Source organism: Papilio polytes, unplaced genomic scaffold, assembly GCF_000836215.1.
Source record: "Papilio polytes unplaced genomic scaffold, Ppol_1.0 DF823731.1, whole genome shotgun sequence".
Lineage (NCBI taxonomy): Eukaryota > Metazoa > Arthropoda > Insecta > Lepidoptera > Papilionidae > Papilio > Papilio polytes.
In genome coordinates this window covers 46,831-71,270 of record NW_013525473.1, presented here as the reverse complement: position 1 = coordinate 71,270, position 24,440 = coordinate 46,831, and the positions used below count along the sequence as shown (strand labels likewise).

Below are 24,440 nucleotides of genomic sequence, written 5' to 3'. Positions count from 1 at the left end.
AGTTAGGATTTTTAATTAAACATTTAGGGCCTTATTATGAAAACATAGACATTGTTTCAAATACATTTTTAATTATAAACTTACTAATGTTTATGTTGAAACATATATCCACGTTGCCCATAATATCCTTCAACGGCAGTGAAAGAGATAACACAGATTTAACAGTGGTAGAGCCCGCTTTAACATCTTCGCACGAATGGGTCGGCTCGTCCGTAATACCACGACCACACAGAAGAAAGGCGTTTCGTCGGAGAAAAAAAAGTGACTAAATTTTCGATTTACGAATGCTTACACCTACAGTCTTATGTCGATGAAATTATTTGAATAACCATTAACGCCCTTCTTAATTACATTAAGGGTGGAATTATATGAAACGCAGACTATAAATCTCTACATTGTCTTCACTGAGTATATTACAGGTAGCACTTTAAATTGATTAATTTTACGTGCACGTTACATTGTGAGTTAACTACGCTTCTCGTCACAGCTGATTCGATTTAGCAGAAAGTTTTTTATGGTTTCGAAGGATATCGAGTAGTTTAGTTAAACTAAAGCTGTATACAAAGTATGAGATAATGTTAATATTAGTTGAGTACAAGAAAAAATTGCCATTTCTCTAAGCTTTAAACAGAAAAGTGACAATATTTTCTCTTTTGGACTACACAGCTTCGGTCTCTTTATGCTCACTACGGGGAATCAATGAAAACTGGGAACAAAGGGAATTATTTAATTAAAAGACTGTGAGTGAGCAAGTTAACCATTTTGTACAAAATGCAACTCATTTCTTGAAGTTAAATTTAAATTATGAATGCGAATATGCTCACAGGTTTTGGCTAAGATACAAAGCGTTTTTCAAAGAGTACATAATGAGAGAATTTTCCTCCAAAAATTGACCACTTTAGAGATCAATTAAAAATAGCCTTGCCAGGCTAGGATTAGGCACTCCGGTTATAACATGTTTAAAAACATGCTCTTTCATGTAATGTAGGTTTTATCAGGAAATCTGATGAGGGAAGGTCATCACTAGTATTGTATCCCTAACTATTTGTATATGCTTTGATTTGGCATTGAAAGCCCTTTACATAAGTGATAATTCACAGGATGTGAAGCCCATTGATACTAATAGCTGGTAAGTGAGCATTAGGGCTGTAATTTACTACACACAGGTCTACAAAACGTAATGACATGTTAGTGTTTGAGGCCGGAAATAACAGCATACGTAATCAGAAACAGATGTTACTAATGAGTAAGATAAATGTATCTTACATCTTATTGCAAAGAGGAAAGATATGTATTTTTGTATGTATTGAAATAACTTAAAACTACTGGGCCAAAAATTCTTTCAAAATTAGAATGCAACGTTATCGTTGAGTAACAAATGCTACATTAGATTTTACGTAGACGAAATCGTAAGTAACGGCTAGACTTACTATAATAAAATAAAAAAAATAAATAAAAATACTTTTATTGTTGTATAACAATATATTGTATAACATAATAAATGTTCGGATATATGTGTATTCGTTGCCAGGCAAATCACAGTGATTCATGAATATTGTAGCTTGTAATCAACCCTTTAACAAAACAAAATCGCTTCCCGCCGTGTCTCTATGTATGCTTAGATTTTTAAACTATGAAACGGATTTTGTTGCAATTTTTTATAGATTTATATGTATACTACATGTATAATAAAGGAGAGATATATTTATAATATTAGTAAATAAAGAACTTAGACCTAAAGCCTATATAACCACGTTGACGTCCGATATAACAAACAGCGGCTATCAAAGAGTTAAAACACGTGTTTAACTACACAATGTTTAACAATTTTTTGGGTAATACAGTTTCTTTTATAATGGTGTCGATGACCGAAATTTCATCATTATTGATAACGAGTCGTACTAAATAATATAATTAAGAGAAGACGAAATATAATTGTCATAAAATGATCCGAATGTACTCATTTATCAAATTTAAATGGAGCGCCGGCGTCTACATTGATATTTCGAGTTTCGATTACCGAATATCGCATTTAAGATATTTCTATCTCAGTTTATTCAATGAGAATGTAAGAGATAACAATACTTTTGTACAAATGTCGTGGCAGTGAAAACACAGATAAGGAGTCATCCGATGGTCAGCCGGCGAACCGATGTCATAAGTTATCAATGATTGCGTTAGCCGTTGCTTCAATTATACCAAAAATATTTTATCTACAATAATTACTTTGTCGCTAGCTGTTCCCATGCGACTTTATCCGCATGAAATTATAAAAAAATCATTTTATTGCTCACATTTGTGAAATTATCAATTGCAAATGTCAAAATGTCATGACATGATGTCAACCAAGGCAACCTTGCTTTCTTGATGTTGGCAACAACTTATGGTCTCTTTCCCACATTAGGGTATTTATCCATAATATTTACCCCTATGTTTAACGGCGTGAAAATATAGCCTAAAGCGTGATGTAAGTGTAGGGCTTTTTATTAAAAAAAGAGTTATTCGAAAATATGCTGTGATTGCTGACATCTTAGGCAACAAAGAAGTGTGTGTTTACGCTTTATTATAATACTATAGATAAGAATATCAAATGATGTTAGAGTTAGCATGTCACGGTTAATAATTTACTATTTCAATGCCTAAATAATATCAGTTTTATTATCCAACTAGCTATTCCCAACGACTTAATCTACATAAAATTACGAAAATTTTATTTGTTTACATATGTCAAATTATCAATTGCAAATGTCAAAATGACATGATGACAAACTATGGCAACCTTGCTTCCTTAATGTTGGCAGCTAGTTTATGGTCCCGTTCCCACATGAAGGTTTGTTTCCAATTTATTTATCCCCCAAGTTGAATAGCGTAAAAACATATAGCTTAAAGCGTGTCGCGTGTAAAGCTTTTTATTAAAGAAAGAATTATTAAGAAAATGCTGTGATTGCTGACATCCTACGCCAAAAAGTAGTGTGTGTTTTTGATTTATTATAATAGTATAGTTATAGATTAGTAACTCCTGTGGTATCTGCGTCTATCTGCACTCAGAGTGCTAAAAGATTACTTATTGCGTAGAGTTATTTTATGGCGGCACACTGAAACGACATTCAAATATGTCTTAAATAAAAAGGCCGCAATTAAACTCCAAAAAACATTAAAACGTACGCCTGTGAGGTTGTTAGCAGGACTTACGCAGCGAAGAGTTAAGATTCGTTTCAATATCTTGCTGTTAGTCTTTGTTTCTTTATACATGACGTACTTATTGACGTCGACTACAACGACAGGTGATAAGGTTATATGTACAAGTATTTAGAAATATTATACTTAAGAGTTTTTGTTTGTTTTTACGTAGGAGTTTGTATGTGATAAACAAAATAATGAAAATAACCTACAGTTCAACTGATATGATGTATTAATATTTTCTATTTACTCGTGAGACATGCATTTATTTATGAACGAGGCAATCCCGCAATCTTTGTCAGAGTAAATTTGGACCAACCGTTACGCCATTTTGACAACGCGGAATTAAAAAAAAAAGTAGCCTATAATGTGCCTATCCATGTCAGCTACTCTCCACTGAAAGTCCCGTCGAAATCGGCTCAGCCGTTTTGGAGATTACCCGAAACAAATACGGACAGACAGACAGACAGCAAAAAATTGTTTAGTGCCATTTTCTTTATCACCAACGCAAATACATCATCTTCCCGAAATCTGGAAATTCTCTTTGTTATTACAAACAGACTCTCCAATTTTATTACATGTACAGATATAGATAGATAGATGTATTTTCAGATTTCTATTATTACTTGATAAGCATTATTATTTACTCTAATATAGCACATAGTATTATTACATTAATTTACATTCTATTATTAAGAACGTATTACCCATGTGGAGTTTTAACCATGTATACGAGCATATTTGTTTCTAAAACGCTTCCAATGTATTTGCAGTTTGGTATGTCTATGGGCGTAGATGATCTCGGTGTTCCCGTCGCTAGTTTGTCAGTTTCTCTTATAAAAAAGTATTTCAAGTGTCTCCAATTAAAGATTTATTTTGCGTGAGCACGACAGCGGTCGTTTCGTTATTTAGGCGAATTCAGGTGGCATATTGCTTGTAAACCTATTAATATAAAAATTGTCACTTTAATTTTACTAGAATTTATTTTAAACCTAATCAAATATACCCTTTGGTGACCTTTAATTTAAACATAGAGAAGGTTTATTTTGAGAAACAAATGAATTGTAGGACTTTATAATGTAAAAGTCGGGTTCGCTAATTAATTCTGAAAATAATTTATTTTAGACTACTAATCTTATTACTTACTGATCAATGATTATTATTATGACGAAAGTAAACAATTAGACAACGTCTGGAAATGTTTATAGCGCCAAATATAATGAAGACAATCTTTATTATTAGAGTCTGTTACCACTTACATTATCTTTATTATTTAACGATTGCAGACAATTGCAAGTTACACTTTAAAAAAATGTAACTTGCTCCTCGTCTGTACCACAGGATCCTTAATGGCCAGTTTCCCAATTACGTTTAACTATTTGTTAGTATTTTAGTTTCGATAAATTCTTGAAAGCGTCGATTCTTCTTAAGAGCGTCGGTGGCTCAGTGGTTTGAACACTTGACTTGTAATCTACAGGTCTTGGGTTCGAATCCCGCCATGTACCAATGTGATGTTCGATTTTTCGAATTTTCATATGTACATAATTTACCCGACGTTCTTACGGTGAAGGAAAACATCGTGATGCAACCTGCACATATCGGCGAAGAAATTCAAATATATGTGTGTAGTAAACCAACCCGCACTTGGCCAGCGTGGTTGACTATGGCCTAGTCACCCCATATTTAGGGTAGGCTCCGAGCCCCTCGGTGGGGACGTATAGTGAGCTGGTGATGATGAAATTCTTGAAATGCGTTTCCGAACTATGTAACTTGAGTTTAACTCATTTGAAATGTTATTTAACCTAAAATAAATGGAAACTTCAGCAATCCAGAATTAGTGTAGGTTTAGGGACTACTTAAGTTAAAACTTAGTAGCAGTATTTGTACCGTGTCTTTGTGGAACTGAAATATCCAGATGAAATTGTTATTTTGTCTTTGCTATAAAAAACGTGTGTATGCAAAGGTTCCAGCGTAAACGAAGTTTGGTCTTCATTTTCGAAGTTGTAATGGCAATTACAATAATGTTAAATTTTTAAATAAAATGATTAATTCTATACTATTTTTTCTACGATTAGATTAGTTTAATGTTAATAACTACTCGAAAGAACTTAAGGTCGAGTAATTGTCCTTAAAATTGTTTAGTTTATTAATGATTTGTTTACAGTGGAATGAAACAAAGTATGCATTTAATTGTTTTTTAATAGTTCATAACATCAAATAATAATACATCCAATTATTATTTCCGTCGACCAAACAAATTACGATACATTATTGACCCCGTTTAAACTCATTGACGTCAAAGGACTGAATCCGGTCCGATCCGACCTGTCGACAAAAAAAAACACATTATTAGTTATGGTTGCTTTTTTAAATTAAAAATATGATATTAACGGCTTTCGAGAAGGCTTTCGAATGTTATAATCACCAAGGAATTTTACTGTATATGGTTTTAACATTTTAGATATAAAACTCACGCTTTATTAATATCAATGCAAAAGTACAGATGCTTGTTAGAGTTTGTAGCCTAAACGGCTGAACGGATCTCGATTAAATTCTTCATATATATAAAATATAGTCTGGAAAAACATAGGCTACTAACTTTTTTTATTCAATTTCGCATGTACGGTGTCACGATTGAAAACTATCATATTTTAAATCTACGTAGATCAAGGGAAAGCTAATTGAAAAAGGAGCATATTTAAATGACATTGGAAGCGTAATATTTGTGGTTTTCTTTTAGTAAACAGTAAAGTTTTCAAGTTGAAAATGTATTCGGTTATTGAAAAAGATACCAACCTTATTTTATAACGGACCTCGCGAATTATAATCACTGGCACAAATCACAACACTTAAGTTCATCTTTTCTGATTGTATTTAGTATTGAAGTCCATGGTTGTTGCGGATCCGATAGATGAATTGCTGCCATTATTCTTCAATGTAGGCTTCTTCGTCCTGAAGCTTATCCTCGTCCCATTACGAATGAAACGATCCAACGCCTGTCGTAGCACGGAATGTTTTCTTTCAAAAGGATTTGTGTACATTTTGTTATTGCTCAGAATACGTGTGTTCACGATAAATGTCAAAGTTGTTATGAGCCGGCCGGAGTGTAGCTCGTTTCTTATAATAGTGTACGCGACTCGTGCGCCGGTCGACAGACGTCATGACTTTTTGTTCATCCGTTTATACATATTGATATAATTGGTATGTGTGACGCAGCATTTTTTATCTCATGGTCTGATCTTGGATTAGGTTGCATCTTGAAGTGAGGTTAATGACTTTAGCTTTCGAATTTTTGTTTTGAGATTTAGTACAGAATAGAATGTAGCTTTTGATGTACGGTGAAATGAGGAATACTTAACTGTACTTTAGACAATTAGGGTTTTTTACTCAAATTGTACCAGTAAGATGTTTATGTCTATTGTTAAGTAGTACAAGTACAGTACATTTTTTTTGCATGAATCTTCTTTTACACAGTTTATAGTTACTATTTTTTCAATAGCGTTTGATACGAAACTGTAAAGTTAATTATTCTTTCCCATATTTCATCAACACCTTGCTCTTATCCCTACGGAGGGTTGGCATAGTATGTGCTCTTCCATTTCTATCAGCTGTCATATCAGAATCAACTCCCTTAGGAATATCCTCTTTCACACAATCCATCTATACTTTCTTCAGTCTTCACACATTCATTCTTAACACTTTCTGGTTTATGTCCCCATCCTCTCATCACATAACTTGGTTAACCACCACATTTAAGTTAAACAATTTTCTTAAGCAATTTTCATGACGTTTCACTTTGTAATAACTTGTATGATGACGTATAAAAGTTATTGACAATTCAAGTGTAAACAATTAACCAGTTTTACTTTAGTCCCCGTATTTTGTCACATGTATTACATATGACATTGTGGAATTTCCTTGCTGATTTTGTATGCATCGAGTTTCTAGAGCGGAATTTTCCCCTTCACTTATAAAAGTAATTTATGAAATTAAATTTCTTTGTATATTAAGAAAATATTTGCCTTTACAACAATAAAAATAGATGTCTAGTTAAATGAATGGAAAAAACTGTCATTTTAAATACAAAGTTAACAATACTTATCTTGCAATGTAAATATTGATATGAAATTAAATAATGCGATGTATTTTTATCTGTCTGGTTGATTTTGCGCAGTGAAATATGATGTGTTAGATTTTATCTCACGTTACGCTGTCTGTAGGTATCTTTAGATTAAAGCATTCTGATCGACTTTACGCGGTGTAAAATCAAATAATGTTTTAATCTTATTTTTTGCTAATAATATGAATGCGAAAGTCTAGATGGATGGATGTTTGTTAGACTTTAGTGTAGATGCATAGTCTGGAAGAACATATAACTCGAAAATTACTGGTTCGATTTCAAAAATTCTTGCGCCATTAAAAAGCTATGTTACCACTGATATAGGCTGTACTTTTACTAATTTTTTTTATTTTCCCGGACAAAGTTGCGAGGAACAGCTAGTCTTAGTAAAATTAAACCGGTTAAAGTTACAGAAGGCCACACTGGATACTTTAAAAAAGATTACCCTTACCTAATACCAAAACCTGACTAAATGATTCGTCATGATTTTGTTGACAGTGATATATGATCATAAACAATGGTCAGTGTTAGTGTATTGGCGTCACATTTGTATTGACACAGGTTGTCTCTGTTTAATTCATAGAGTAAATAAGAGATAACAATAAGTCTCACGGTAGTCGGAACCCGCGATTATAAGGAAATATCAGTATGTACAAAAGATCATTATGTTTAGATTTAGTGCCTGCGTGTGTCATGTCACGTAGCGGGGATGGACCGGAGATTAGGTCATGGATGCGCTCAGGGTCGGGTGATAACACCATTAGCTCTATATAATTATTATCTGGAAACATATTGGGTAATGTTTTAGGGTTCATTGTAAATCGGCGCTTCGGTATATATCGCAGCACACGTTGAATGCATCCTTTTCTTTTTGAATAAGTGAATTTCTTTCTTTCTAATATTACGAAGCTATTTCGTTGTAATGTAAAAAATATTAATTGGATTTTGTACTAACGTTATCTTTGCACATGTATCAAAGGATAAGTTATTTGAGTGTGCTCAGTAACGTGAATACAAGATTGGATTCTTTGGTGAAAGTCACGAAGTCAAATCGATTCGACTAACAATCCTTAAGACTATGTTCTCTCAATCTTGCAACATAAAAATAAAAATTATTAATACCAACTTTGTAAGTGTGGCAAAAATCAATTAAATATCAAGATTAAATCTACTTAGATGAGATTTAAGATAATAATCAATAGATCAAAATCGATTATGTAGTTTAGGAGATAATCCTGAATAATGCATCGTAAATCGAACTAATTATAAACTAGCTTTCGCCCGCGACTCCGTCCGCGTTAAAAACAAAACAAAAGTGAGAGGCCTATGTGTTCTTCCAGGCTATCCTCTACATCTGTACCAAATTTCATCGAAATCCGTTCATCAGTTTAGGCTACAAAGTCCAACAAACATCTATCCATCCATCTAAACTTTCGCATTTATATTAGTACTAGCTTTCGCCCGCGACTCAGTCCGCGTGAAATTAAAAAAACAAAAGTGAGTTGCCTATGTGTTCTTCCAGGCTATCCTCTACATCTGTACCAAATTTCATCAAAATCCGTTTATACGTTTAGGCTACAAACTCTAACAAACATCCATCCAAACTTTCGCATTTATACTAGTATGATGTAGATAAGTACGTATAAAGCCCGCTTCTGACTTTCAGTTAAAACTGTCAATCAAAACTGAGCGTACACAGCGGGCTTCAATAGATTGTTATAATCACACCAATGTTGTCAACTACTGAGATATCGAACTGGGAGAGTTCCCAATTACATTGATTTTCTATTTTATGACTTTGTCCTTGTTAAAGAACTATTAGTTTATTTGGTTCATTACTAATTATTTACAACTGTCATACTTTAGCGAAAAATGGCATTTAATTGCAAAGCGAATTCGTACTATAAATAGTTTCACTGCCTAATTATCGTTAAGAAAATAAATAACTAATTACATTTATTTTATAACATAAGGTAAACGAGCAAGCTGCCACCCGAATCCGCCTAAATGGCTAAGCGACCGCTGCCCATAGACATCCGCAATTGCAGATGCGTGGCCTACCCTTATCCGACGGAGGAGGAGACGCACATAAAGAGGATATTTCCCCTTCCTATGCATCACCTCCACTGTCAAATCCACTTCCCCTTCCCATCCTCTCCTTATGAGAAAAGGGTGGTAAGGAGTAAGGGACTTAAATTAGACCTCCGGCACCACACTCATCAGACGAAACACGGAATTACTTCCACTTCACGCCTGTCTTCTGTGCGGTCGTGGTATTACACTGGGCGTGCCGGCCCATTCGTGCTAAGATGTTAAAGCGGGCACTACCACTGTAAAACAATTTATACTTAGTTGCTTAATTATTCTTAATACAAAATGTTCAAAGGTATAAGAAATTTTCCAAAGCAAGTAAGTAAATAACATGGGCCGTATTTGGGTTTTGTAAAAATGTTTTAGTTCTGTTACGCATATGGAGGTGACCATAAAAACTTATAAACGGAATTAGCGCCTTGACAGTTCCGTTTAAGAAGGCCGTTTCGTCTTTTATGATACACTAGCGATTGCACGCGACTTTCAGCTCAGGATAAAAGTAGGCAAAGACAATTACGTCCAAATAAGCAACTATCCAGAAAATGTCCCATCAAAATTGGTTATTTGTAACAAAAACAAAAAGACAGATGGAATTTTTAAAAAAATATTATTATATTTTCGTTATTAGCATCGCAAATGTAACATCTACACAATATAATTATTTTTGTGTTCCGTATTACAAACAGACACAACAATTGTATATATTCTGTGTACATTTTAAAAGAAAAGACAGATGCAATGACTGATAATGACTTAGCATATATTATGTATTGACCACATCATCATTTAACATTGCGGTCAAGCGCGGGTTTACTCGTATTTCTGATTAATAAAAGTTTCCATTAATCTTTATTTAAATTTTGTTAAAATATTAAATATATTTTAGACGTTATAGAAACCTCAAATGTGTTTTTTTATTGAAAATAAAGTCATATATTTGTTTGTTACTTTTATGGGTTTCTCCAACTTGACGTAAGAAACGTTATTTCTTTACAATTAATGTAATTAACGTGCGCGTAATTCTATGAATTGTTTACTAGATAGTTTATATTCAATTTTTATGATTTTTAATTAACTAAATTTGCATATTTTTTGTTTTAATTTTTATGTAAACATCCCTTACTTATATAATGTTTCTTACCACGATTGGGTTGTTATAGCTTTCGACACATAATACCCAATCGTGGTAAGAAACTCGTATCTAACCAATATTACATTTGTAAAAACTATGACAGTTTAAAGTGATATATCCCTTACTTATTAATTGTAAATTATTTGCAACAATGTTTGTTTGTAATTGAAGAATTTTTATTAGAGAATGGTTTGTGTATATTGTTTTCTTTTTCGTTATGGAGAGTATTAAGGTGTGGTAGGCTCGACTTTCTATGACGTTTTTATGATTGTATTCTGACGTATTTAAAAACGCAGACGTATTAAATAAATTCATTAACTTTTATATCGTACTAATCATAAATGCGAAAGTTTAGATGGATGGATGTTTGTTAGAGTTTGCAGCCTAAACCTGAACTAAATCGATGAAATTTGGTACAGATGTAGAGGATAGTGTGGAACACATAGGCTGCTCACTTTTTTTTTAATTTCACGCGGACGGAGTCGCGGACGATAGCTAGTAAATTATAAGATTGAAAACGAGCCTGTTGTCACTGGATTTGACGAAAAAGCGAAATGTCGGTGAACGATAGACATCCGCGTTTGGAGATGCTTTGGTAATTAAATTTCTCCTTTACTTTCGTTTTGTACGAAAGACGAAAGCTTTTATAAGGTAATTTTTATCTTTACATAATAACAATTTAAATATGTAGATATAGATTAAATATTTATATTCATCCTATTATGATTGTCAGCAATCTGATAACTATTTTGAATTGTAATTTTACCAACTTTACTTTATAGGGTAAAGTTACTAATGTGATAAAAATTAAACAAAACTCCTTCGATTAATCATTGTTGTACAACCTCGAATTCTTGAAGTAATGATGGGACTGGTTTTTTTTCTAGGTCAGCGGTACGAGTGAATCAACATAATACATTGACTATAGCAATAAACGATCCTAGATGTCGAACGTACTCGCTTACGTGTACTTTGACGTCACATGTCTTCTGCACTGACTTGTACTAATACATATTTCTACTTCTAGTTAGTACTGCCAAAGACAAGTATAGAAATGTAATATTGTTATCTCGGCAAACGAGCAAGTGGCCACATGTAGTCGTGGAACAATTGAAGCGACCATGGCACTTAAACATCCGCCATGACAGAACGCGCAAAAGAGCGCAGAAAAGATCAACGGAGAAAGTGACGCATGTAAAAAGAATATTTACCCTTTTTAGACGCCTCCTCCACCGAATATTCAAATAAAATTCCTTATATGAGAAGGATCAGAAAGGGACTAAAACTAGGCCTCTTACACGCATAATCATCAGACGATAGCTTCCACTATTTTTTTCAAAGCCAATGAGAAAGAAGGCATCATGTCGAAACAAGTTAATCAAGATAATTGATTGATACGTCACTAGTTAAGCGGCTAAATATTGAAACGATATTTAATCTGTATCAGCGTCTAAATTGATATGACCACGTATAAACCCCAAATCAATAAAATGTTGAGGTCTATCAGATGAAGCGAACTATTACAAATTCATTTCAGTATACGGCCATAAGAGGGTCAAGATAAATCGTAAACAAAAATAAGTCTTCTGACGTATGTTGTTTTTGAGAAAACATGTTTTTGTCAAATCGAACATAAACCATAAATAATTGAAAACATTTAAGTCGTCTTTCATCTAGCCTACGCACGGATTTTCAACAACAATTATTAAACTGTTGTAAACTGAAAGTAGGTACAGTCAGCTTCATTAATTAATATGTACCCATTGACAAAACTTTAGAAACTCGCATAGGTTTTCGGTTTCAAAAATATCCGTCAGTATTTTTTCTGTATAGGGTGGCAAATGAGCAAGCGAAGTGACCGCTGTCACTTAATCGATAGAGGAAGAGACACACATAATGTAGATATTCCCGATCCTATTCGCGCCCTCCTCCGTCAACTCCACTTTCCCCACCTATCCTTTCATTACAAAGAAAGGGTGAAAAGGGACTAAAATTAGGCCTTCGGACCATATATGTTACTGACTTCATATTTTTGTAACCGAAGGCGTTAACTTTTTACCCTTGTTATTGCATTTCTATGTGGCTGACTGTACTTATAATTTGTGCCAAACCTGTTAACACTCTACTTAAAATTTACATAACTACTTTAATTATTGCTAGTTCATAAGATTTAAATGCAGTTTTATGTTATGTTATGTACGACAACAGTTTCACCGGTTCATTGCCATGACCAATTGGAAGGCGTGAAGAGTAAGGAACCTTTCAAGTAAATACAAATGTCCATTGGCAGCGGACACTTTGAATTGAAGTGTCATATGACCGCTTGGAGCGCGCGAACACCTATAACTAAACTATCGCATAACTGTTTAGTCGCGCTTTGATTCCTATAAGCTTATATGGAGGTGCGCATACTACTCGATCTTTAGTTGACTCGAAACAAACGACAATCGCACAACGCTCTTACTGGCTTGCAACCATTTAGGATAAAAAAAAAAACAAGTAACCGCAATTGACGCAAATAAATAAAAAAGGACTATTGGTAGAAAATTCCAGAAAATACATCTACAATATTATGCTAATATATTTTTTGTGACATATGAATAGAGGTTATGACCTTGTAACATACCTTTAAAATTTTCGACAATTGTTTGCTATAGACAAAGTAGAAAAATTGGTTAAGTGTGTCCCGTTAAATATACTGCAGAGTTCGGTTGTTCCAATATTTTACAAACAAAAACAAAGTGGCACTACTCTGTGCTTGTTCTTTGCCTATCTACTGTTCATTGGACTAGATTGAAGTCAACAAAAAAATATATTAAAAAGAAACAAAAGAGTGTCTACAATCAAAAGCCATTTGCCAATAAAATTAAACCCAGCCTAACTCTATCTTATGTCATTCTACAATGCATTATTCGCTCCAATAGTTTTGATTGGTACGTCCTTGCGTCTCGCCAGGATGTTGCATGAATGTCGGTCTTATCGGATTTCCAATTACACAGCCGACGTCATACAATTGTATCCTCGTCCTAGAGTCGTATAATACTTGTGAAGGAAATATCCTTGTTATGTATTACGTTACATGACATACATAGGATGTTGTTACAATATGTTCTACTAGTTTTATCGTATAGAATACTTATGTCTTGTTCTTTGTGTTTATTTTACCTTTGAAAACTTCGGACTTGAAAAGGAAAGAAAGTATAAATTGATTTAAATTAATTTGCCGTTTTCTCATGAAGAATATGAAAAGTACTAATTGAATAACGTAACCAATTTAATAAATAAAGTATTATAATAATAACAAAGGTACGTAAAACTTTAATCAAACTTCTTCCAATGAGGCCACGTCTCAATGAGGTCTTGCAGGGAGTCGCCGGGGCTCTGCGTTGCGGATAGTTGCCGGTGCCCCACAAGTTCGTAGTTTTTCGTCAAGTAGTTGTTGTAAACACCACAGTTTATTAAATTTTGTGCTGCTTTTAACGCTTTAGTTGTTGGCAGTTCATCTGGAAAACGAATAACTCTTTTAAAGTCTGCTGTAATTGCAAAGACAACCTTTTCTCTTGCTACATCCATGGTATCAACAATTAGATATGATTAAATTATATTCATATTAATATTATAAATGCGAAAGTTTAGATGGATGGATGTTTGTTAAAGTTTATAGGCTAAACGGCTGAACGGTTTCCGATGAAATTTGGTACAGATATAGAGGATAGTTTGGAAGAACACATAGGCTACTCACTTTTGTTTTTTTAATTCCACGCAGACGGAATCGCGGGCTAAAGCTAGTTTATTATATTTGTAAAGAAACAAGAATCCAGATCAGTAAAAAACAAGACTATGATCAATAGATTATATAAATCCGCAAGAAAGCCCTTTGTATGTCACTTTTATAGCCTTTGACTACATAAATATACGGGAATAGCCAAATGGTTGTGATTCTAGCAATCATTTCCTGCGTAGTTTATTCCTTCCTTTACTCACTGTTAAAGTTTCCTATGAAAGATATGCTGATAGATTTATCGTTGTACCCCCTCGTGTGAGCGCCGATGCGTTGCCAGCCCGCGCCCTCGTATACCCTGCCGTTACCGCCGATAAGAAACCTGGAAATAGATCAAATTGTTAACATGCGTCTTCACAAATCTTAATTACTAATACTTTCCTATTCTTTGCTGAGTTGAACCTCTGCAACCTTCACGCTTGCTTGTATATAGGGTGTTTGATTTTTGACACTCTAGAAATAAGATTTGGGCGAATCCAATAACTATTGTCAATGGTCCCGTAGAGGGCTTTAACTAGTTTTTTATTTTTTATTTTCTACAAGCTGTAGTGCAAAAATGTAAAGACATTCCTTTAAATTACAGATTTTCTATTACTTTTACTATACTTGATTGTTAAAATTTGATAAAATGGACTAAACACTTCAGTAAATAATGTGTTGACTCAACTATGACTTACGAAGTTCCAATGTCGATGAAATCCAAATCAACGATATGATGTATCCTAATGCCGCGTAGTATGCTCTCGCAGGCCTGGTCGGTGTAGCAGGTGGGGGAGACCGTGTGCTGGATGACGACCAGCTGCACTGGGGTCTTCAGCATCGACGTCCTACGAGACTTCTCTCCGCTCCATAACGTTATTGGTAATACTCCGCAATCTCTATCTGGAATATAACAATTTATATAAAAATAAGTAATATGGACAGGTACATTGTAAATTTCAAATAAGGAAAAATACATGTTAAAAGAAATAACGATTGAAAATAATGATAAAGCGATTTGTAAGACGAAAACCTTTGTTATGATTCTACAAAGAATAATAACACAAGGAGGTAAAGATTTTACTATAATAAAAAATGGAATATATTTACCGGAAGCTGCAACGATTTTTGCTACAAAAACAAAAAGTAAAATTAGATTGGTCATCGTTACTTGTATCAGGAACCAACCGACTGGACATGCAATTATAAAATGCATGGAGAATAATTCGTGACGGTATATATGTAAGGGACCACAATGCCCGGTAACTTGTAAATCCCCGATATCTATTATCCCGGAAAATGTTTTTCAATAGATCACAATATTTACTTGCAAACAAACCTTTTATTATGATGCTAGCAAAAGAAATAGATTCTTCAATGGCTTCCTACTCATAGGTTATTTGTGCGTATTGATCAGATATATGTAAATACAACATCGTGTTGATAGTAAAGGTAAGCATCTGATTATCAACATTGAACCATGAGCCTTTTTTTATTTGAAAGTTAACGCAGTAACAAGGATGACTCCTACACGGGTATTAGAAACCATTGGATGGACGTAGTGTTAAGAGCCTACAACGTGGCTGAAGCTGAAATATTTGGATGTCGTCGACATCTTCGCCAAGAGCTACAAACAAATAGACTAAACGGAGATAGTGGATTTCTCCTACAGGTAAATTGTATGGTTTATAATTTACACCTTTCTTGAACCATTATTACCTTCAGCCAACCAACATTTTTGGAACCTTCGCACAAGATACATTTGCAACTAACCTGCAATTTCTATATTTAATGCCATTATCTGAGGATTGAGTATTAACATATTTTTAAAACAGGTTTTATGGTTGACAAGGTGGAGATCAAATAATGTATTAGATAGGTTATTTTATTTTTAAATACGTTATGTTTCAGTGTTACGTAATGAAGGTATTAAATTTATGCTGCGGGTACAAAGATATCGCGCAATATTTGGATTTAGGTCTTTCCCGTTTTGCATCGGTATGTAATTGCCATGGCATATTAAAAATAAACAGAAATACCGAAATGATTCATGAAAATATAGTAACTATAGTAATTTAATAGGAAGGGAATATGTCCTCTTTATGTGCGTCTCCTCCTCGGTCAATTAAGGGTAGGCAACGCATCTGTAATTGCGGATGTCTATGAGCAGCGGTCGCTTTCCATTTCGGTGGATTCAGGTGGTCGCTTGCTCGTTTGCCACTTTATGTTATAAAAAAAATGAAATTGGTTGTAATTACAATAGATTTTGAAAATAATCTGGAGCATTTGATCTTATGTTAATATCTCTACTAACTATTCACTATGTAGCCAACGAATATCTTATGATTATTGTTAATTTTTAAGAAAGTATAATTACATATTTAACTGATAGCAATAACATAAAAGAATTCAAAGAATGTTTTGTTGATGTCTAAAGGACTTTTTTTTCGTAAAACCCTAGAAATGTTCAGAGTAAATAACAATAAAAAGATGAAAACTTTCCACGTTATGATACTGCTTAACGGAAAACTTTGCGAAAATTACACTTTGGTGGAAAATTTAAGAGGAATATTTTTATTGTTTACACGACAAAAATTATTTCCATTTATGTAGTGGCAAATGGCGGGGTCTGGGTCTCCTTTGAATTAAAACAATACAAAAACACGTCGTAATATTTGAAATTTACATACACAAGTGTTTAGATAATTTAATGCATTATTTTTTGTATTAAGCATTATACAAATAATAAAAAAAATATGTAAAACCTGAAAATGTATATAATTTAATTTTCCGATTAAATCACATGAATAAGATGCGAAATAACGACATTGTAATAAAGCTGTTATATACACAATTTTTCGGTAATCTCTATTTTTTCAATGGAAAGTGAGAGATAGCAACATCTATATCCAGGTCTCTACAGTGGGAACCCACGGGAATAGAAGAATAAAGGTCACCCGTCCACGCATTGCTTACCTTCAGAAAGTTTTTAAATTCAAATGGATTCAAGTAGACAGCGGTTGTTTCGCTTTTTAGACGAATGTAGACGACATCTTCATACTTTTCAATATTGGTATATTAAAATCAAACACAAACAATTAGATATAGTATGAATAAAATTATAAAAACAACCCTTTTAGAAAAAGTACGGGTAAATTTAACCTGTATTAAGTCCAGACAATTTGAGCAATAACAAACAAATCGTAATTAATTGTTCTTAGTCGATCTTTAAATAGACCCAATCGGTTTCAGTCTTATTGGCTATATAATCATTAACATAATTATTACCTTAGTTAAGTTAACAACGGAGAAGCTCGAGGTACTCTTACTGTGGAGTTTTACTGTTCACTAATATGTATTGTAAGATTCAAACTTTATGGTAATGATTGTGGCAAGCGTATGTTGGAAAGCCATAGTAAAGCACGTACAGCTGTGGCTAGCATTCATAGAATTACTTCTACACGTCCTGCCGATAACTATCTATGGTGATATACTACTTACCATTATTATGTTTGGATGGTCGGATGTGTTATCACGTAATTTCAAAACCTAAGGAAACCGGATGAAATTTAAAACAAAGATAAATAAGAGTCATGAATAAGATATAGGCAATGTTTTCCTTGATCCCTTAGATTATTTTATTCGACGCTATAATAGATCAGAATTCTGAGGTGCCGTAAAGTTTGAGTACTAATATACAATGTCAAGTGTGCTTCGTTGACTTCGTTTAGTCAGAGGCTATCGCATTCGGGGAAGAACTATTTTCCTACAATATTGCGTAGAGGTTGTCAATAACAATATTTAGTTGCATAAGTGCATGATTTTAGGGTTGAATATTTCTTTTAATGTTTATTTTGATTGCGTTAAAAATGCTTGACAATTGTGTGATTATATATTTTGTGCTTATTGTAAATGTAGCAAGACCGTATTTTGAGTAAAACGATGAACTACGAAACTGTAATCCTTAGTTTGTAGTTTAATCCTACTTAAACGAACTAAGCTTTTGTTCGACTTAGATGTAGAGGAATAATCTTTAGAAAATTATTTGTGAGAGCAAAATTAAAAAAAAGGTCGTCTATAACTTTCTACCACCCGTTCCAGACGTAGCGGCCCGCAGCGCAGAATTAAAAAAGCCTATAATATTCCCGTCCATGTCATCTTCCCACCAGTGACAGTCCCGCCATTATCGGTCCAATCGTTTCGGAGATATGTCTTAATTTTATATCATATAGCTTTTGCCCGCGACTTCGATCGCGTGGAACTAAAAAGAAACAAAAGCAAGTAGCCTATGTGTTCTTTCACACTACGTTCTACATCTATGGCTAATTTTATCCAGATCCCTTCAGCCGCTTAGGTTACAAACTGTAACAAACACCCATCCATCCATTTAAACTTTCGCATTTATAATATTAGTATGATATTTGTAAATGATCATTACTATCAAAAACAAAGCAAGACTGGAGCTTGAACATTTAAATAAATAAATAAATAAAAATCCTTTATTGAACTAAAACAGTTTAGTACAGTTAGTGGGACTCTGTCTCCTGAGCTAGTGATAACTGTGTTTCAGGAGGCAGCGTCTTCTTTTAATGATTGTCTTGCGGAATTTAAAATACATTGTTACAAAATAAGATTAGAGAGTTATACATAAAAAAAATATGTATAACTCTCTAATCTTTCGAATATAACACGCAATATTGACGAAAAGAAAATCTCTGGTACTTGGTAGGGTTGAGGACCATTATCATCATGCAAAGTGATACGAGGAAGAACATGGTATGGTCCTGTGTTGAAAGAAAAGATGAAATCTGAGAGGATCAGCTGCACTGAGTCACGAATAAGCTGAGTGTGGTGCACCAGTACGCTTCATCAGATACCCTAGAGCACCGCCCGTCATAATAAAGGATAGTCACCGAAGAGTTTTAATGGGCTAGACCCCAGATAACGCTGTTGCTTCTAGCAAAAAGGTATTAGCAAGCAAATGTATTGCAGATGCGTTGCATAGCTTACAAAGGTGAGGATTTACAGAAATAAACTCGTCTTGTCCTAGCTTTCCTTTCAACGTCATAAATCTACTTTTGTTTCTGTTAATGTATAAAAAGTTAGAGAAACGAGAATATGAATGTGCTTAAGAGCAATATTAGTAATGTTACTTCTTGTTACTAACTTAGTTATCTCACTTATGTTGTAAATGCGAGAGTACAGATGGATGGATGTTAGAAGGTATCTCCATAACGGTTTACTGGACTAGGATGAATCTCAATACTGAGGTAGAACATAGAACAGATAATTTTCTTTTGTTTTTTTGCGTGGACGAAGTGGTGACAAAAGCTAGTTTTTTTTTTAATAATATGAGATGGCAAACGAGCAAGCAGCCACCTCAATCTACCTCAAAAGAAAGCGACCGCTGCCCATAAACATCCGCAATTGCAGATGCGTTGCCTACCCTTAATTGACGGAGGAGGAGACGCACATAAAGAGGACATTTCCCCTTCCTATGCGGCTCCTCAACCGTCAAATCCACTTTGTAATAATCAAATCAATATTCAAAAATATGTTGGTATTTAGATCTAATTTGTACATTCAAGAATAGCATGAGCTTCAAGCAATAATTGAAAAAAAATTAATTCTTTTTTACTTTTAATCGTACAAAGTAAATTGTGAAAACCTTATGATGTTTTGATATCACAACGATCTTTTGCCCTTATGTTTTGCGCTGTTATTTAGAACATTGATAAGAACGTATGGGAATTTTCTATAGTCGGGGGCGAAATGTTTCATGAGTATTTAAATGCGAACAGAGTGGTTATAGATTTAATCTGGTGAAAAGTTTCTTACAGATATGTTCACATTCAAAAGTTGTATTTTAAATTTTAAAATGGCTAACTTCTTTTTATTAATCACTTTTATCTCACATCAAATATTGTCTTCATCTACGGCATATATTGGTAAGATCATTTAAAATTTATTATATTTTTACGTATATTTAAGCCAACAAGTCATGTCTAATAGAATCTATAATTAATAGCTCTACTGTTTTCCACACAAAATCTATTTAATCTGTGCGTCTATTACAGATTCTAGTTGTGGCATTATACCGACCTGGATCTGGAGCTGCGAATCTACACGGCGTACTGTGCTTTTAGATTTGCCAGTAAAAATTGTCGTCATCCAACACACGGTATCGCCACCGTGCAACACTGACCACGCCTGTGAAAGCAGTTTGAAAAGCATAAGAGATTACCATATTAATCATTTGAATTTCACCGACATCGGCCCATCGTAAGTCACTTTATAACCCATCCGACGAAGACTTTAAAACAAATGACATTACTACATAGTAAAAAATCAGTCGCTTCTGGTTGTCTGTCTGTCCTTATGTATGCTTAAATCTTTAAAACTACGCTACAGATTTTGATGAAGGTTTTTTTTAAATAAGAGATATTCAAGAGGAAAAATTATATGTACAGGGTGGGCCAAGTATTCGTTAACATTTAAATCTAGCACTCCATGGCTAACAAATTCATGGCCCACTTGTATAATACAATAGAGAAATATAGATAAGGGTCTCTTATGTGATGTAGATAAGGACATTTTCGTATCAGCATTTGCTATGTATTTGTCAATGCGATTGTCACAATACCGTTTTCTAATTAATATTTGGTTTCCAAGAGAGATCACTAAGATTTTTTAAACATTCCTAAATTTTCCTTTTCATAGGATTTATTGTTTTTTATAAATTCGTAGATTCCTTATCGGAGGCAATGGTAGAGTATATGAAGGCGCGGGCTGGAAACATGTTGGAGCTCATACGCGTGGGTATAACGACAAGGCTATCGCTGTATCTTTCATAGGAGATTTTTCATGTAAGTAACCTAAGCATAAAGTTAGTTGTTACTATTTACTGTAGTAAAAAAAGCTATTTTCAACATACAAATGAGCGCCAACAAGAATAGGTTAGCAATAAGGTAATTGCATTATCTAAGGACCGGTTTTTTGGAAATCGGGTATAAAATAATTTTGAAAGTTGTGTTAATTCGTAAGATATCATAATCAAATACAAACATACTAACAGTTTTCATTTAAAAATATTTTAATACAAAACAAAAACGACCGGGTATTTGCATACACTTTGAAAGGTTTTCTAGCATCCTTATTCTGAACTATGGCTCTAAATCGAGGTCCAAAAATAAACCTTGAGTACCAGAAAAAAATAGTTAAAACCCATAAGACTAGCTGTTCCAAAAAAAAACATTATTTTTTTGTTTCCATTTGTCAAATCCTTAAAACCAATTTTGCTTCTTGATGTTGGCAGCTCGTATCATATGGTCTCTTTCCCACATTAGGGTTTTAATCCAAAATATTTACCCCTAAATAGCGTGAAAATATGTAGCCTAAAGCGTGACGTAAGTGTAGGGGTTTTTATTAAAAAAAGAATTATTCAAAAATATGCTGTAATTGCTGAGATCTTAGGCAACAAAGAAGTGTGTGTTTACGCTTTATTATATTAGTATAGACTTATATTTATGCTTCCAGATGAACTCCCGACACCAGAAGCACTACAAGCAGCTGATGATTTGTTATCATGTGGGGTTAGGAATTACTATCTCACTCCTAATTACCGTATTGTCGGTCACAGACAGTTGTCCGCGACCAGCAGCCTTGGAGACAAGTTGCAGGAACATATCAGCAACTGGTCACATTGGACATACGCATTGTAAACATTACGAAGCAATAATCTAAAGGATGTAATTACGGGTCACAGATTTAGCTGTCGTAGGTTCAAATCCATTGGATTATTGTCAATTGCTATTTCATTTACTTAGAATTATTTCATGTTCTTCAATTTCATCATAACCAGTTTTTTGCTTATTTTTAATTTATTTAACTACTTTTAATGACGTGGTTAAGAAATATAGTATGTAAATTGATTTTGTTGTATTTTACCCGAATATAAATCATGATTTATACAAAATTGTTTTTTTTTTTAATTTGTATGCCAAAATATGTTGTGTAATGTAATTACGGTTCTGAATGACGTCTGCAAAGAACGGGATAATTCTGATGAAAGTATTGTTTAGGTATTTTCAACCACACCGGAATAAAATTTTCGTTTCGCATTTTCTTTGTTGGCCTTTCATACAATTTTATTGACTAATGACTGATTGTATATCGATTGTGTATAGTTTGACTTGAAATATAAATATACATAAATATAACAAAAATCACTATTTCACTATATTACGGCAAAATATAAAACTACATAATTTCTCTATATACTTAGACGGGTAATAAAGTAGGTTATGGAGGCGCTCCTCAGACAGCGTTTCTATTTTCCTGGTAAGGTTGTACAAAGTCAATTTAACGTTGTTATTTGAACTGTCGCTGTGGCGTCAATATTTCTACAAAGTGTATTGTGGACCCTTGTCACATTTTAATGAAGGAGTTTCCGTTAAAATTTAAACAGTTAATTGGCGTGGCGCAATTATTACTGAATTGTTTGAGTTTGACGAATATAGAAATTCATTATTATATTACTAGTTTGCGCCCGCGACTCAGTCCGTGTGGAATTAAAAAAAAGTAAGTAGACTACGTGTTCTTGCAGACGACTCTACATCTATGCTAAATTCAATAGAGATCCGAGCAATAGTTAAATTACAAACTCGAACAAACATCCATCTATCTAAACTTTCGCATTTAAATTATTAGTATGAAGAAAGATTGTTATTATCAAGATTTTAAACGAAGTCTTAAATAATTCCATAATTTAGCTCAAATTCTTGTTATTTATCGATAAGAATGTATGCTGATAAAAAGTTCCAGATCCATTAATTGGATCACTTTATCTTGGAATTTGGTAACTATTTGCTTAGTAAATTGTAAACAAAACGTATTATTTTCCATTCATTACAAATCTTACTAGCTTTCTTCCGCGACTCCGTCCGCATAGAATAAAGAAAAAACAAATCCGAGCACCCTACGTGTTCTTATAGAGTATCCTCTACGTTTGAGTCAAATTTTATCAGCAGTTTAGACAAAGTCTAACAAGCATCCATCCATCTAAACTTTCGCATTTATAATATAAGTAAGATTAGGTTTACAAATGGGAAAGTTTGGATGTATGTTTTTAGCTACTCATGTTAATGAGTCTAGATTTAATGTGATACGATATATTCTGAAATAGAACATGCTAGAAATAATCTGACAAATTGAACAGTTTCAATGCTCATTTGCTCACAAAACTACTTAATGATGAAGTCTTGGGCAGCAGATAGTAACAGTTAAAGATATCAAGGTCATTAAATCGCTTAATCGAGTGGAAAGATCTACAATACGACACTATTACAATAATAATAAAGGAACAGAGATGCCTTTTCGACAATGCTTTAATAAATTTCAAACGATCTAGATTCAAGAGATTGGAAAGAGATCAGAAAATACTGAGTTATAAATTTGATGCCTCCCTAAAATAAATTGTAAGAAAGTACTTAATAAGATCTGGAAGGATTCAATTTAATTCAAGGATTCTAAAATTGGTTTCGATTACTATAATATGATATTTTATTTTACTTTTTGATTTTATTTCATTTTCATTTATTAACAATGCTAAAACTGTTGTCTGGTCTCCTAGATAATTTGTTTTAAAAACTATTTTCATTAAACTAGTATTGTTTAAAAAGAGTTCTGTATCAAGGGCTTTATAAAGCCTACATGTAAAATGTAATTTAACAAACAATAAGTAGACATTTGCAAGATTTTTAAATAATCTTAGACCATTAGTCCTTGTCAGTATTTAGAAAAATAAGACTTTCTTTTAACATTTTACCAAAAAGTTTGTAGAAAAAGTGCTGTAGACAGTAAAACCTCTTGAAATACGAAGAAAACATTTAAACCCTGACATTTATGTACTAATTAAAACATAGTTAGATGATTTCTTAGTAGTGATAGTATTTTTTTCATGAAATACATTTAATAAAAACATATTCATTACTTAAAGATAAATATAAAGGTAGCTTTTATTTTCCTTTAATACAGTTTACAATTAACAATCATAATCCACTTGCCCTTATCCCTTACGGAGGGGCGGCACAGTATGTGCTGCTCTTCCATACATCTCAGCCGTCATATCTGAATCCACTCCTTTCTTAAGCATATCC

General features: G+C 33.4%; 2 protein-coding genes across 2 annotated transcripts; one reads left to right on the top strand and one right to left on the bottom strand.

Annotated features, from left to right (window-relative positions):
* Nucleotides 1–13,841: 13,841 nt before the first annotated feature.
* On the bottom strand, nt 13,842–16,081 carry LOC106103450 (peptidoglycan recognition protein-like). The gene is made up of 4 exons (XM_013283230.1): nt 16,057–16,081; nt 14,982–15,186; nt 14,508–14,626; nt 13,842–14,026 (listed from the first exon to the last, which is right to left on the bottom strand). Exons 1-4 carry the CDS (start codon nt 16,079–16,081, stop codon nt 13,842–13,844), a joined length of 534 nt encoding a protein of 177 aa, XP_013138684.1.
* A 4,080-nt stretch (nt 16,082–20,161) lies between these two features.
* LOC106103596 (peptidoglycan recognition protein-like) lies at nt 20,162–22,095 on the top strand. Its single transcript, XM_013283379.1, has 4 exons — nt 20,162–20,231; nt 20,361–20,565; nt 21,031–21,149; nt 21,820–22,095. Exons 1-4 carry the CDS (start codon nt 20,162–20,164, stop codon nt 22,002–22,004), a joined length of 579 nt encoding a protein of 192 aa, XP_013138833.1. The 3' UTR covers nt 22,005–22,095.
* Nucleotides 22,096–24,440: the final 2,345 nt, after the last annotated feature.

What these genes read in the sequence shown, in the direction of transcription:
- LOC106103450 (XM_013283230.1), bottom strand. Translation starts at nt 16,081, where the DNA reads ATGGCATTAAATATAGAAATTGCAG. An exon ending in TTCATCGACATTGGAACTTC is followed by an intron (nt 14,627 to 14,981) that starts GTAAGTCATAGT and finishes ATCTATTTCCAG; the next exon opens with GTTTCTTATCGGCGGTAACG. An exon ending in TTTCATAGGAAACTTTAACA is followed by an intron (nt 14,027 to 14,507) that starts GTGAGTAAAGGA and finishes TTCGTTTTCCAG; the next exon opens with ATGAACTGCCAACAACTAAA.
- LOC106103596 (XM_013283379.1), top strand. Translation starts at nt 20,162, where the DNA reads ATGGCTAACTTCTTTTTATTAATCACTTTTATCTCACATCAAATATTG. An exon ending in TTCACCGACATCGGCCCATC is followed by an intron (nt 20,566 to 21,030) that starts GTAAGTCACTTT and finishes ATAAATTCGTAG; the next exon opens with ATTCCTTATCGGAGGCAATG. An exon ending in TTTCATAGGAGATTTTTCAT is followed by an intron (nt 21,150 to 21,819) that starts GTAAGTAACCTA and finishes TTATGCTTCCAG; the next exon opens with ATGAACTCCCGACACCAGAA.